The sequence below is a fragment of the Panthera uncia genome, chromosome A2 (assembly GCF_023721935.1).
Source record: "Panthera uncia isolate 11264 chromosome A2, Puncia_PCG_1.0, whole genome shotgun sequence".
Taxonomy (NCBI): Eukaryota; Metazoa; Chordata; class Mammalia; order Carnivora; family Felidae; genus Panthera; species Panthera uncia.
This window is the reverse complement of record NC_064816.1, coordinates 38,494,804-38,510,057: the sequence shown is the minus strand read 5'-3', so window position 1 is coordinate 38,510,057 and position 15,254 is coordinate 38,494,804. Positions and strand designations below refer to the sequence as shown.

General features: G+C 42.5%; 2 protein-coding genes across 2 annotated transcripts in view; both read right to left on the bottom strand.

Annotated features, from left to right (window-relative positions):
* PPP4R2 (protein phosphatase 4 regulatory subunit 2) overlaps positions 1-15,254 on the bottom strand; it is a 411,406-nt gene that overhangs the window by 151,607 nt on the left and 244,545 nt on the right. The window lies entirely within an intron of this gene.
* The window catches only part of GXYLT2 (glucoside xylosyltransferase 2), a 97,663-nt gene that overhangs the window by 81,911 nt on the left and 498 nt on the right, over positions 1-15,254 (bottom strand). Inside the window, exon 2 of the mRNA XM_049643171.1 lies at positions 15,134-15,252. Within this exon, the coding sequence (XP_049499128.1) occupies positions 15,134-15,252 (119 nt within the window). The remainder of the gene's footprint in view (positions 1-15,133; positions 15,253-15,254) is intronic.

Sequence of the window (15,254 nt, the reverse complement as noted above, 5' to 3'; positions counted from 1 at the left end):
AGCTCAGAGCCTGGAGCCTGTTTCAGATTCTGTGTCTCCCTCTCTCTCTGACCCTCCCCCATTCATGCTCTGTCTCTCTCTGTCTCAAAAATAAATAAACATTAAAAAAAAAAAAAAAGTCTGACACTAAACATGTGTGTGCCAACAGACTGTTTTCTTCTTTTCATTATGTCCTTTGACCACATTCCCAGAAATGACATTAGTGGGTCATCATCCTATCAAGAATGTAGTAACCTTGACAGTTTCTCAAATTTACCCAGGAGTTATTAGAAAACACCATACCATGAGAAAAAACAACCCCCCCCCCAAATGTAACAAACACGATCCCCTACACCTCTGAGTGTTTGTATGACATAATCATGGAGCCGACTGTGGAAACACGATGAGATGGGTTTGCATACGGCATCTGTGCCTCCAAATTCTGCATGTTCTAGAGGGTGATGCGTCAGTTACAATTATCATTAAGACACCGCATCAAATCACTCTGAGTCTCTGAGTGAGAAAGCTATTCCACTTCCGGCTCTTTTTCAACAATGTCAATGAGAGAGTCTCAACTTGGTGCTAACATGTCTTGAACAGCTTTCTAATGTTGCCTAATCCTCCCTTTCAACTAAAAAGACAGCAGAACTCAGATACAGAACCTTCAACGGCCAAGTTAGAAATGCGCAACGTTGTTTCATCTTCTCAGTGTCTCCTTTGATGATTATTTCTTATTTACATTACTGCCAACAATCCATGGCCGCGATAGAAAAGTTTCCCCTAAAATAAATACACTAAGAGGGTGCCTGGGCGGTTCAGTCAGTTAAGCGCTCAACTCTTGATTTTGGCTCAGGTCATGATCTCACCGATGGTGAGCCTCACACTGGCTTCTGCCCTGAGGGCGGGGCCTGCTTAAGATTCTCTCTCTGCCCCTCCCCCACCTCTCTCTCAAAAATAAATGAATAAACTTAGAATGTGCAGAAATTAGAACCCTCACGCACTGCTAGTGGGGCTGTAAAACGGTGCAGCCACTTTGGAAAACAGTTCCCCAGTGCTGCAGAAGGCTATACGCAGAGCCACCATGTGACCTGACAATCCCAGTCCTACGTTATCTACCCTAGAGAAATGAGAACATACATCCACACGCAAACTTGTATACAAGGGTTCACAGCAGCATTATTCATAATAGCCAAAGAGTCTAACCCAAAAGTCCACCAACTGATGAATGGACAAACAGAAGGTGGCATATCCATAAAATGGAAAACGATTTGCCAATTAAAGGAATGAAGTGGTGACGTAACTATAGCATGGATGAACCTTAAACAAGTGTGAACCTTGCGGAAATACAGCAGACCGCATGTTGATGATTCCATACACAGGAAAAGTCCACGAGAGGAAAATCCATACAGACATAAAGCAGATTAGTGGTTACCAGGGACTAGGGGAAGAGGCAAAGGTGGACTGATTGCTTACTGGGTGCAGGGTTTCTTCTTTGGGTGAAGAACATATTCTGAAATTAGATGTGGTCATGGTTGCACGACTCTGCAAAAAACCTAAAAAACCACTGTCTTGTACACCTCGAAAGGGTATTTGGATTGTATCGCTATCAAGCTATTAATTAAGTAAATAAATCACTGATGTTTAATGACAATTTTTTTTTTTTTAATGTTTCAGGTTAGCAATGGTAGTAGAGCCATATTATAAGAATGATGGCTCTGATGCGGGATTGCCTGCAGTTTGGAAAACACTGCCTCAACTGTCCTGGCTCAACCCCTCCCTGTACAAACGAAAAATGATATTCAGAGAAGGCTCAGAGGGAGAGCTGCCTCACCAGCCCCACACTGTCCGACACGAGGCGTCTCTTTAATCGTTAAAAGTCTCAGGAGTGTGACTTAATTAAACTTCAATTTCTGGAGTGTATAAATAATGAAATACGGCACTTATGTGTAGCACTATTTACTTTGTAGCCTATTACTGCAAAACACACTGAATTATTAAAGCAAGTAATTGGTTGCACTCAGACCCTCTTTCCTGCTGTCTCTTGCTACCTCTCTTACCAGGGCTTCTCCTGAACTGACAAGCTAAATTAACTCAGATAAACCTGATGCTGTGATACAGACAAGCAGTGGAAGCTTTGCAGAAAATCCCAGTTCTTCAAAATACAGTCTGGGGCACAGGGGTGCCTCATCGATTGGGCATCCAACTTCTGCTCACATCATGATCTCGTAGTTTGTGGGTTCGAGTCTCTTGTCGGGCTTGGTGCTGACAGCTCAGAGCCTGGAGCCTGCTTTGGATTCTGTGTCTCCCTCTCTCTCTGCCTCTCCCTCACTGACATTCTGTCTCTCTGTGTCTCTCAAAAATAAGTAAATAAATAAACATTAGAAAGAAAAAAAATTTTAAATACAGTCTAAAACCGTGCTGTTGGTAACTTGTTTTAAGAGGGAAGGAAATATAGAAATATTTTGGGGGGAAAAGGGCAGAAGATGAATTTGAAGAAATCACATGTAGGGGAAGAATAGATTCCCTCCCAAGCGGAATCCTTCCAGATGAAACCATAGCTATTTGGAACCTGCAGAAGGTCTGCAGATGAGGCCAGAGTGGCAGTTTAGAAGTGGAAACACCTCGATTCAGCCCCTGGAAGGAGTCTGGTAATGGGTAATTATATCCACGTTACATGTTGGCAGTGAGAGACACTAATAAAGTTCCCTGCAAACCACAGGTCTGGGAACACGTTCGTCCCCTGACAAAAAATTTCCCTGCTGAAGCTGTGAGTACAGCCTTCACTTAGAAACCCAGACATGACGCTGAGGACCGTGCTAACAGTTAAATCACTTTTAATGACCCATGGTTTGGAGTTAAATCAAGTATCATTAATCTTCCACGATAGGCAGAGAAGCTGACGTTTGCCTTGAAGCCATGCTATTATACGAATAGTGTGTACACAGTGCCAAAAAACTGCTGGGGGGGGGAGTGCATAATACAATTATTTGATAAGTATGCTCGATTACGAATAGCATATTTTTAGTTTGGATCACAATATCTAAAATATGGCTGTGCTCCTAAACAAAGTCTAGGTTCAAAACATAGGAGATGTTCAAAGCCTGAAGTTGTCAATCTTATCTATATGTCTATATGTGTGCGTGTCTGCTTTTAGAAACCCTTGGACACATATACCTCCTTTATGGTGAGTAAGTGGCAATGCAAGGATTCAGACTCAGGAAGCTGGACTTTGAAAAGCTGGAGCTTTTTTTTTTTTTTTTTTTGAGATTCTCTCAAAAAATTATTTCATCATTATGCTCTATTTGGAGCTATACACCACTGATCTAGAAAAGGAGCCTGCTTCGGGCAAATAAACCCTTTATCTGTACTCAGGGCTCGACACTCAGTGATCTGAGCTTGGATAGGATTTTAGACCCGATCCATGCACAGCCCCCCCGGGCAGGATGCTCAATGCACACCTTTACCAACTCTGCCTTCGTAACCCATGCATCCGCCATTACCTGACATCATGCACAAACGTATTTATACATATTCCTCTCCCTCTAAATATGTGATACTGCCTGGACTAATTCTCATTTCATTTGTTCCCCTTATGATTGTTTCTGACACACAAGAGATTCTATTTCTCCATCTCCCTCTTCTTTTCAAATTAAGCTGTTATTGAGATGGTAAAATATGAACTAGCAGTGCTAGTTTGAGATAAATAAATGGCTGGTGACATACGAGGGAAAAGAATGAGGATTACATATTCTGCAAACGGACACTTGTAGCCCATTTCCGAAAAAAGAACATGAAACACCAACTTAAGGGGAGGAGAAATGGTCTCTCCATTTAATTTTCATCCTCCTAGGCCTCAGGCCAATAAGGGATTTTTAATTTTTATAATTTATATATTTTAACTTATTTTGTAAGTTATAAAAGGAATGCAAACATTCATCACAGAAAAAATTTTAAATACAGACAAGCCAAAGGGGGGGGCACCATAATTCCAATTCCATAACCACTGTTAACATACAATGGAATAACCTTCCAGAGTTACATTCAATATATGTGAATGTGTATATATAACTATGTAAATACATTAAGACATTTTTAAGGGATAATTTTTATAGCCTATTTTTCCCTTACAAATACAAAAAATCTTTGAAAATAAAGAGAGACTTTATCAAAGGATCTTCTTCAAAGGGATTCTAGAAAGCAATCGACTAGTTCAAATTGCAAGATCTGTTCCCAAGGACAGCATGGTGATAAGCAGTTTGACTTCAAAAGCACATGGGCCTGGCTTCAAATTCTTGGCTGCTCCATCTCGGGCAAATGCTTTAACCACCTCTAACCCTCAATTTCCACATCTGTAAAATGGGCATACTGATTATAGTGGACATCTGCTTCTGGTTTTGGTGTTTCTTACTAGCATCCATTTCCAAGAGTTTCTTTCTGATAAGAGAACCTTAATTGTCTTTTGGGGAAACCATTCCTTTTCTGCTCTCAGTCCATGAGGTTTGGAGGGGCTGATTCATCCACTCCCTAGGCAATGACATCAACAATCAGATATGCATGGGATCCATATCAGGTCAATAGAGGCAACTCTGGGACTCTCGTTGGACGAAGTTTTTCCTTTGGCAGTGACTGAAGGAGGAAAAGGTAAGCCCAGACCTGCTGGAATTCTCCAATGGAGAAACCCACGTGAGGGTGTGGCCACACAGAAGGCAGCAGAGATTGAAGACAGAGGCAAGATGGCTAGAAATCCGGGATATACCTATAACCTTTGCACTTTACAGCTGTTTTGTTTTGTTTTTTTTTTTTAAGTTTAAGAGAGTTTATTTATTTTTTTGACAGAGAGAGAAAGAATGTGAGTGGGGGAGGGTTGGCCGGAGGGAGGGAGGGGGAGAGGGAGAGAGAGAGAGAGAGAGAGAGAGAGAGAGGAAGAGAGAGAATGAATGAATCTCAAGCAGGCTCCAAGCTCTGTGCAGAGCCTGACTTGGGGCTCAAACCCACGACCCCAAGACCATGACCTGATCAGAAATCAACAGTCAGATGCTCAAGTGACTGAGCCATCCAAGGTGCCCATGCACTGATCCAGTAAACCCCCTTTTATGACTAAGTGGTATAAGCTGATGAGCTGAGACTCTAACTCTTGCAACAGAAAGTGTTCTGACCTATCCAGTAATAGTACCTCGTAGGCTTTTAGGAAGGTGAAATGAAATAATGCGTGGAAGTGCTTCATACAGCAGCATTGCATATTTTAAGTCTTCATTAAATATTAGTTATTACCATCATTGTTATTATTAAATAACTTGAAATGTATAGGAAGCCTTTATTTTTCTCTATTTCAAATCCATGATAAAAACAGGCTAGGCAGAGCAGTAAAAAGCATATTACTTCAAGTATCAGTACTCTATCTTACTGCAGATCAGATTTGAAGTTTTTGTACACTTTTTAAAATCTAAATGTTTCTTCTAAAATGCCAATTTCCAATGTATTTCCAACTTCTCTTGTGTTTCTTCTAAGCCAGCAATTTGGGGGCCCGTGGGTAGTTCAGTCAGACTCTTGATTTCCACTCAGGTCATGATCCCAAGGTCGTGGGATTGAGCCCTGTGTCGAGCTCCAAGCTAAGCATGGAGCCTGCTTGAGAGTCCCTCTCTCTCTAAAAAGGAAAAAAAAAATAAAATAAAATAAGGCAGGAATTCCTAACAACCCATTCTTCCTGAGGGGTAAAATCTGATACTTGAACATCAGAGCTTGTTACTTTAAGGCTGGCAGCCAGACAGCTGAGGTCCTCGTGAGTCTCACCAAACTGGAGGGAGGAAAATGCAGAGCCTTTTCAAGCTCAACTGGAGAGGCAGGCCCCTTGAATAGCAGCGACAGTGGACAAAATTCTGCATTTGGGTGCCCTGAGAACAACCTCCTAATTTCTATGCACATGAACGTGAACGCTTCACTCACCCTCCACTTTTCTGAGCTGGCAAACAATAGCTCCCTGCCCTTGAGGAGACATCAAAGCTACAGAGAGCCACTATTCCAGGCTTGACACTCTCCAGATCAACAGTCCAACTGCCCGAGAGGCAGTCAAAACGATCCTCCCTAATCTACTCCTTCAGCTTCTACTGAGGATCAGAAGACTGGGGTTGGTGTATTATTATTTTTTTAATGTTTATTTATGATAGAGAGAGAGAGAGAGAGAGAGAGAGAGAGAATGAACATGAGCAGAGGAGAGGCAGAGACAAGGGGACAGAGGATCCAGGACTCGAACTCACGAACCACAAGATCGTGACCTGAGCCGAAGGCAGATGCTTAACCAATTGAGCCACCCAGGTGCCCCTGTATTATTTATCACATATGAAAGCTGAGTCTTGATTTCCTCAATTCATAATCCAAGAAAAGCCTGCCCTAATCTGCATCTGAGCCCCAGCTCCCATTTGCTGAGAGTTTCTTGCGTGCTACATACTGTGCCAGCATTCTACCTGTGATAGTTCATTTCATCATTGAACTTAGGAGAAAGCCATGATTTGCCAAGGAGGAATAATTCAAAGTTAGACTGCCAGTTAGCTGGGTCTAGTTAAGATTCAGTTCCTGACTAATAAACAACAGTGGATAATAACAGTACTTGGAACAATGAGTCATTTGTTGAGCAGCCACCACGAGCTAGCCCTGTGCTAGGTACTTTATGTACATTATTATTATCATTTTACCTCTTTGGACTTCAGTTTCCTTCCCCGTGAAAAGGGGTCGTGTTCTCCATTGTCTCTTACTTAATGTAAAGCTTGGATTCTAAATGGTACCGTGATGAATTTCTACTAGACCATTTCAGTCTGTCTGTTGCCAAAAGAGGTTGGGGGGGGGGGGCATGGGCAAACGTCAAAACATCACCTTCATATATATCAAAGTCACTCTTTGCTGGCACAAAATCAAGGAGTCCCAATAAAGGCATCAAGTCAAGAAATTCCTCTTTCCAGGGGCAATTTTTAGAATTTCATGATCTGGAATAAATCAAGTGCTGGGGAAGATTTGGAAAGGAACACAAAAGGAATTTCCTCTTCAACAGAAATCTCTTATTTTCTCTTTTCTAAGAAATATTTTAAATGGTAGTAAAATATATAACATATATAATTCTTTTATTTTCTTGCAGTGAGATAATGTGAAGGGAGGTATCTCCAAAGGGAAAAACAAAATCTGTTGTCAAATTTTCTTCCAAAGAATCTCATCTGTGAATGTGTATGGGGATAAGAGTCACTATAGCTACTATTTACTGAACTTAGTGAAGGTGTTAAAAGCAGTAGCTACGTATCGAAATTAGTCAGAACTCCTTGGTGGTAAGTGACAGAAACTCAATTCATGGATTCTAGGAAAGGGATGAAACAACATGGCCAGCAAGGGGCAGAAGCTGGCCTTGGGAACAACATTAGGCCTCGCCCCCCACCCCCATTGCTCTGTGTAGTTTCTCACTTCGGGTTCATGTACTCTCAGGGCACACCAGCTTTCTCCACATGGCAGAAACATGGCTGTCAATCCTGAATTTCATACCTTAGTCTTAGCCACTAGAAACAGTTTGCCATTATACTGTCTCTGCTCCAATTTTTTAAATCCCTAAGAAAGGGTCTAATTTGGCCCAAGAACCTATCTCTGAATCACCTGCCAACTGGGACAAGGTTGAAGGCACAAAATGGTTGCTCTATGGTGTGGTGGACATTCATTTCCTATGTGCTCCGTGCAACCATTCCCCTTTCTCTCCATCAACAGCAGCAGATTTTGATCTGAAGAACCATCTGGTTTGGGCAAGATGACTTTGGATAAAAATGCCAGAAACCTCAACTCCAAAGTATGTAACTAGAGGGCCCAAGACAGGGCAGGAGTCAGGATTCGCTGATTCTTGGACTCAGCGATGTCCTCAAGGATCCATATTCTCCTTTCTATTCTACTGCTCACAGTGATGGCTTCATCCTAAAGGTGCTGCTACAAGAATTATGGTAGTAACTAGGACTATTCATTTCCTTGTCCATATCTAGCACATGGAGTCTTTCATCTAATAATATAAAATATGTCTGTCGATTCGGTCAACTTGGGTCAGGTAACACCTGTGGACCAATAACCATTGCCAAGAAATGAATTTATTGAATGTTTCAGTCCTAGATACATGCAGTTCATACCATGAAAGTGGTGGGGCCTGGCGTAGACCATCTCCTGGAGGTATGTATGGTCCACCCACAAACTGCAAGGGGTGGGAGGAATGTAGGTTGGAGCCAATCATAAGATCTACCATATCACCTTCCCCAGGTGGTTTGGGTGGTCATGGCCTCATCTCTAACTCAGGTGTTGGGTTTTGCTCGGTTTCAGTCAAGTAGTCAATCCTATCCTACCCCTCCACTCCTTTCCAGTCCCTTCTCCATACCACAGGCATTTAAGCCAATCAAAGTCAATGAGATGTGAAAAAACTGGGGCTTGGGGAACCAAAAAAATTCTCTCTCCCCAACAGGTAAGGGAAGGAAGCTATAATGGTCCAGGTAGTAATGTTTAGCTTAACACAGAGACGGTTACACATGGAAATATGTATATGTGTAAAAAAGTAGGCTAGTATTAACACATACATGTTTTGATCTGTCAGCTGTGAGGGTCTAAAAGAAATGGTATCCCAGTAGCAACTAGCATGCCTCATACCCAGATCTTGGTTTCTAATACCAGGCTCCAATAAGAGGAATCAGGGCCCTTTGAAGAAATGGCTGATTCAAAAAATGAAGCAGAAAAATATACAAGACGAGCCTGGGGCATCCTGTAGGGCCAGAGAGTAAGGAAATGCTCAAAAAACTAGAAATGAAAACAAAAACCAAAAACACACCGATGGGATTATGTCAAAGAAGAACAGAGGCCAACTGTAAGAGCTCCTGATGGCCAATAAAGAAACAATTCCAGCAACAAAATAGTCCTACTGGCTTGTAACTCAAAGTATAAAATAAATATCCACAGGCTCATAGTGATATAATGACTAAAGACATTAATAAATGGAGGAGAAGAATCAAATCTCCCCTGCAGGACAATTTCAAATAATTTATATAGATACTCTACCTTCAAGGAGGGAGAGAGAGCATCACTTCCCACTCTTCAGGTGTGTGGGCTGTGCAGAAACTTCCTTCTAAATTTCACAGTATGGAAAGGGAGTGGGGGGAAGGGCAAGCTGCCAGTAGAAAAACCTGAACAAACAAACACCACCTGTCCCAGGTGATGAAGGCTGATAATAGCAGTCATAAATCATGTCGATAGCGTATACACTTGATATGATGTGATGGAAATGGTACTTTACCTCTCGGCTATCCTCCCAATAACCCATAACTTAGTACTATAATGAGTAAAGCATTAGACACATTCCAATAGTGGGGCATCCTACAAAATATCTGACCTCGTCAAAACTCTCAAGGTCACCAAAAACAAGGAAAGTCTGAGAAACTGCCACAATAAAGAGGAGCCTAAGGACATATGACAACCACATGTCATGTGCTATCCTGGCTGGGATCCTGGAACAGAAAAGGGACATTCTATAAAAACTAAGGAAATGTAAAAAAAACGAAACACTAGTAATAATGTACACTATTAATTCATTAATTATAACAAATATACTACTGTAAGGTTTTAATGATGGAGGAAACTGGGTGCAGGGTATTGGGAAACCCTGTACTACTTTCTCAGTTTTTCTAAAAATGCCAAACTGCACTAACAATTAACATCTATTGGAGAGCCCATGTGGCTCAGTTGGTTAAATGTCCAACTCTTGATTTCTGCTCAGGTCATGATCTCAGGGTTCATGGGTTTGAGCCCTGCATAGGGCTCTGCACTGACAGCATGGAGCCTGCTTGGGATTTCTCTCTCCCTCTCTGCCCCTCCCCTGCTCATGCTCTGTCTCTCTCTGTCTCAAAAATAAGTAAAAACATTAAAAAGAAATAAACTTAAAAAAAATTTTTTTAAGAAAAAAGAATCCCTCTCTTTTAAGGATTTTATAATTAAAGATCTTTATAATTAAAGATCCTCACTATGCTTCTCATTGTTCTTCACTATGAGATTATTTTGAACATTATTAAATATGTAATTTACTCATATAAGTAAAATCTTAGCATAGTGCTGGCACAAGGTGGGTGCTGAATTCATTCATTAGGTCATTTGACAAATATGTATTGAGTACCTGCTAGGAGATCACTCTGTTCTAGGTGGCAAGGTGCAGTGATCAATAAGACATGAAGTGTACATTGTAGGAAAGGAGCAAATAAAATAGAATGATCATATAAAACGCATGCTATAAAACAACAACAACACGAACCAGGGTAAGGGTGTGGAGAATGGTGGGAAGGGTCCTTTTTTCTAGAGCAGCTGGGAAGACCCGTCTGAGAAGAAAACACAAAAGCATAGTTTGAAAGAAGGGAGCTAGCAACCCAAGGATGTGAGCAAAGAATATTCCAGCACAGAGAACAAGTAAAAAGTGCTGAGGCAGGAATGAGCTGAGGGTGTCTGAAGGCTAGTGTAGCTGAAGCAGAGTGGTAGAAAATGATGTCAGAGACCTAAATGGGGCTGAAATCAGACAAGGGCTTGAAGGCCGGACTAAGAAACTGAATTTTCTCACAGTGACAAGAAGTCTGTCACCGAAGGGCTTTCACCAGCAAAAGACCTGATGTGGTCTGCCATCTTTAACATTATCCCAGCAGCTGTACAGAAAACAAACTGTAGAGGGTGCTAGAGTGGAGGGATGCCAACCCGATCCTGTGCTGCTGTGGAGGTCCACGTGTAAAAGATGGTGGTTAGAAGCCAGTGGTAAGCATGGCAGCAGTAGAAAAGGTGAGAGTGGGGGTATTTTTTTTTTTTTTACTTTTTTTTGGGGTGGGGGGTTATTTAGTTTGAGAGAAAGAATGCATGTGCACAAGTGGGGGAGGAGGAGGGGGAGAGAATCCCAAGCAGGCTCTGCACTTTCAGCACAGAACCCAACATGGGGTTCCATCTCACGAATCATGAGATCATGACCTGAGCCCAAATCAAGAGTTGGACACTTAACCGACTGAGCCCACCCAGGTGCCCCAAGAGGGGGCATATATTTTGAGATTGAACCAGAATGGCTTGCTGATCGATACAAGGTGGAATCATGGACCAATCTACAAAAATGAATGTGAACAGAATCAAGACTCAGCAGTACAGAATATCACAGACAGTACCTTCAACGTGTCGTGGGGCTACCAGACAATTATAGGATCGCCGCAGTGTTGGCATTTTTCTCTGTAACACCATGCTGCTTAAGTGAGACCTTTATTCAGGCTTGAACCCTCTGAGAAGACTTATCTCAGACACCAAAGGGAACCGCAGGAAATGGTGTCTCTTGACGAGTGAGTAAACACGCTTCCTCTCACTGGGGCAGCCGGGGCGGCTGCCAAGTGTAACGTGTTTCTCTATTGTCTCCCCGCCCCCATCCCTCCCAAATTCTGGGAGGGCACCAACTCCTTTCACCACTGTACAATGAGTGCCTGGTCCAGAATATACGTGCAATAAACATTTGCTGAATGCAGAATAAAATGGCAGGGGACCTCTGCAGAGTTTAGAGTAGTGTAGAAACCATATTTTAAGAGAGAAAACAGCAATATCCAGGCTAGTGCAAGAATAAAAAGAATAAAGTTCAGGAGAGGGTTGAGATTGAGTAATCAGTAAGGGTTCTAGGCTACAGCCAATAAATGAGAAACTGATTTTGCAAGAGATGGCACACAGGGCCTAGCAATAGCCATTGTTGGGATTTCACAGCTAAACTGGATGATCTCATCACGGGATCATCAAATGTCAGAGCTGGAAGAGATCTTGGAAAACTTTTGGATTGATGTGCTCAGTTCACAGATGAGGAAATTAAGGTGAAATGGCTTGGGGACTAGAACCCAATTTTCTGGCCTCGAGATGCCAAATTCTTTTCTACATTGCACTGATTAGCAGTGCTATTCAACTGCATTTAGCATACGTAGGCCCACAGAGGAGGTTTTCAGAAGCAAACTGGAGAGACAGTCGGCTAAAGTTTACTCTCCAGTAAAATTCTTTTTGGAATTCATTTCCATGAAAACCAAATCATCCCTCATGAGCAACTCTTCGTCTTATCATTCAGTGAAAATAAGGTAGCCCATCGTGATTCTCTTTTTGACATGGCTGCCAGGAAGCTTAAAGCTAAATTTAATACTTAATCCTCATAACAATGGTGGCTCAGTTTTTGACAAACAGTGCTTATTTCCTCCTCCTTTTTATGACTTTTCATTTTTTATGATGATTTCAATGGCCTTATTATATATGTTTTTTTTTACTGAAAGTCATCTCAAATTCTCTATGGAAGTCAGCCAGGTATAAATCACGAATAAACCAAAACAAAAGGAAGATTTCATTTCGCTTGTGTGCTTGGAACTGCTACTTAGATCGTGGTATCCATTTTCAGATCCCACCCCTGACCTAAAAGCTTAGACCTTACCTCCGGGCTTTATATTTATAGAGAGGAGAGGCCACCGCAGGACAGATTGCATACAAATGACTAGTTATAAAATTGTAGGGTCTGTCTGCTAACTAGGCAAGTCCCTGGAAACTTCTCTGAAATGAAAACAAGATGTGGAAGGAGAGGGCTATGTTTCCTGCGCTGACGTGGCAGAACTTCACTTCCAACAGTACCCTGGGGGAGGCAAGGCAGCCGGGTCCACGGATGGTCAGCAGGTGGTGGACTGTATCACATCCAACTGCAAGCTTGCTCTCACTACTCCCCAAGCCCGAGAAATGAGATCATGTAACCTTCATCTCTTCTGGATTCTAGCCACATAACGAGATTAAAGCACCCAATTTCTAAAAACACGAGGCTTTCTTTTCCCTCCCTAAAATGAAATTCCTTCTAAACCACAAAAATTTAACCCAAGCAGGATTAGGAAAGCAATAAAGGAGCCCATGCAGAGATCTTTCCTTTTGCTCCCTCAGTGTCTCAGAATCTTCTGTCGCCATTTCTGTCCAGGTAGTAAAAAAAAAAAAAAAAAAGTTATTACGTCCCAGAAAATGTCAACTTCTCCAGAGGACACTAGACTTTCATCTTTATGCATTTGAGCTTGAGACTTCTGGTGGCTTTTTTGTTTTCCACTCTGCCCTGAGTTTTTAAATTTTGTTCTATATTCCTATGGTGTTGGCCATGACTTCCATGATGATATAAGAGATATGTTCAAAAAGAAAAATGGCTTCAGGAGCTACTGCTGCTCATGGAAATAGTCCTTTCCTAAAACATCCATCTGGATTCTGTTCATGATCTCTTCCTAGTCAGAGCCAATTTGTTCAAGATAGAGACAAGAAGATGCTGTCCCATGTTCCCAATACCTTGAAGAATGAGACCGCTGTAAAAATCTATGATGTTTCTTTAGAAAAATCTCAGAAAAACTTACGAAACACAGGCAAGACTAGTTAGCATAGGACATCAGCATAGCAGGTAAGAATGTACGGGGCCCAGGCTGCCTGAATCTTCATCCTTATCTATCACACGTGATCTATGAACCTTGAACAGGCGGCTAAACTGTGTGCATTACCTTCCTTAACTGTAAAATGGGGATGATATTAGTGCCTACTTCATAGAGCAGCCTCTCAAACGCTGGTGTGTGTTAGAAACAATAGGAGGGCTTGTTAGAACACGGATTACTGACCTCATCCCAAGGGGTTCTGATTTCATGGGGCTAGGGTGGGGCCTGAGAATCTGCATTTCTAACAAGTCTCCAGGTGACACGGCTGCTGCTGGTTCAGACTGCACTTTGAGAACCACTGTCATAGGGTTGCCGTGTAGTTGACATGGTTAATATATGCACGGTATATGTCAACAATGACTATCTTTACATACCCCTGTGAGCACTGTACCTGGCAAAAGGTTATTAGCTATGTTAAATGCTGTCAATTATTATTGATGTAAAAGTTGTACCATCCACTACAAATCATAGTAAACTTGCAGTTGAACCTTAACATAATACATTCTAAGAAACCTCAGTTCCTAACAGATATAGCCTTAAAGTGTGCATACATTCATAAAATGCCGTAAATGGCTCTAACGGCTTAAAAGCGACTCTGTAGATCATTGGGGTTTTTTTCCCCCTCTAAAACTTGTCACTACCCATCTGTACATTTATTATGAGGCAGAAGAGAAACAAAAGCTGACACAGCTACTTCTTGAGGTTTTGTGTCTTTTCTCTTACAGTAAAAGCGGCAAAACAGATTTAGTCATTACAGCCAAAAAGAATTCTTCAACTCATTTCAAGTAATTAAGGAGCCCAGCACACGCAGACGCAGCAACAGCAGTTACAAACATCACCAGCTTCCAAAGGGCAGAGGAAACAGACTCGCTGCAAGGGGATTGTTAAAAAGCTCTCCACAACAAAGGAAATGAACGCAAATCCCTAACCTGGGGGCGGTCCAGCAACCCTGAGGACAAAGATAAAACGCTCCGATGAAAAGCTGTGGCGGGTTAAACTCCACGCAGAGAAAGAGAATATCAAACATAATGTCAAAGGTTAAGATGTTTTGCTTGTAAGACACTTGGACCGTACTTAAGTCTGAAACACAACGAGGAACAGGGAAACCGTCACTCTATTTTGCCCGTGCCACGCCACGCTCCTTCCAAGAAGAAAACTTTTTAATAAACTTAGGTCGAGTGCCTCTTCTGTTCTAAGCACAGGGCGATTCAAGGTTCAATGAGAGGCAGCTAGTCTTTGGTAAACATCTAACTTTTCCAACTCAGTTACATCTAAGTTTTTGGTATATATATTAAAAAAAAAAAAAACCTCCAGTGAAACATGAGAATTAGATAAAGCATTCTTGCATCGTGATGGCTTTTGAAAGATTAAACAAAGGGCGCACGTTTGCAAGAATGCAAACACACGCCTTGCCCTGACTGTTAAGAAATGTAATATATAAGCCACCCTCCCTGACACTTCTCTTTCAAAAATGTACGTGATCAACAGCACTGGGCTGTCAACACGACTCCACGAAGGTGGCTCTTACTTTCCAGCGGAGCAAGAAACAGAAGTGGGCAGCCCGCGGGTGAACTTGGGAGTCCGTCCCTCCAGCCCAAAGCCTCCCCTGGACTCGGCACCGGCTGAGGGAGTGAGACACGGGTCCCAGAGGGGATTCTGGGGCTGCCACGACTCACCTCGCCAACTTCTCCAGGCTCGCGGCGCCCCGGCGGCCGGCTCGGGGGCGCGGACGCGGGGGCCGGCGCCGCCGAGCGCGCGGACCGGCCCCCGGGAAGGCGCCCGGGCCCGGGAGGCGCG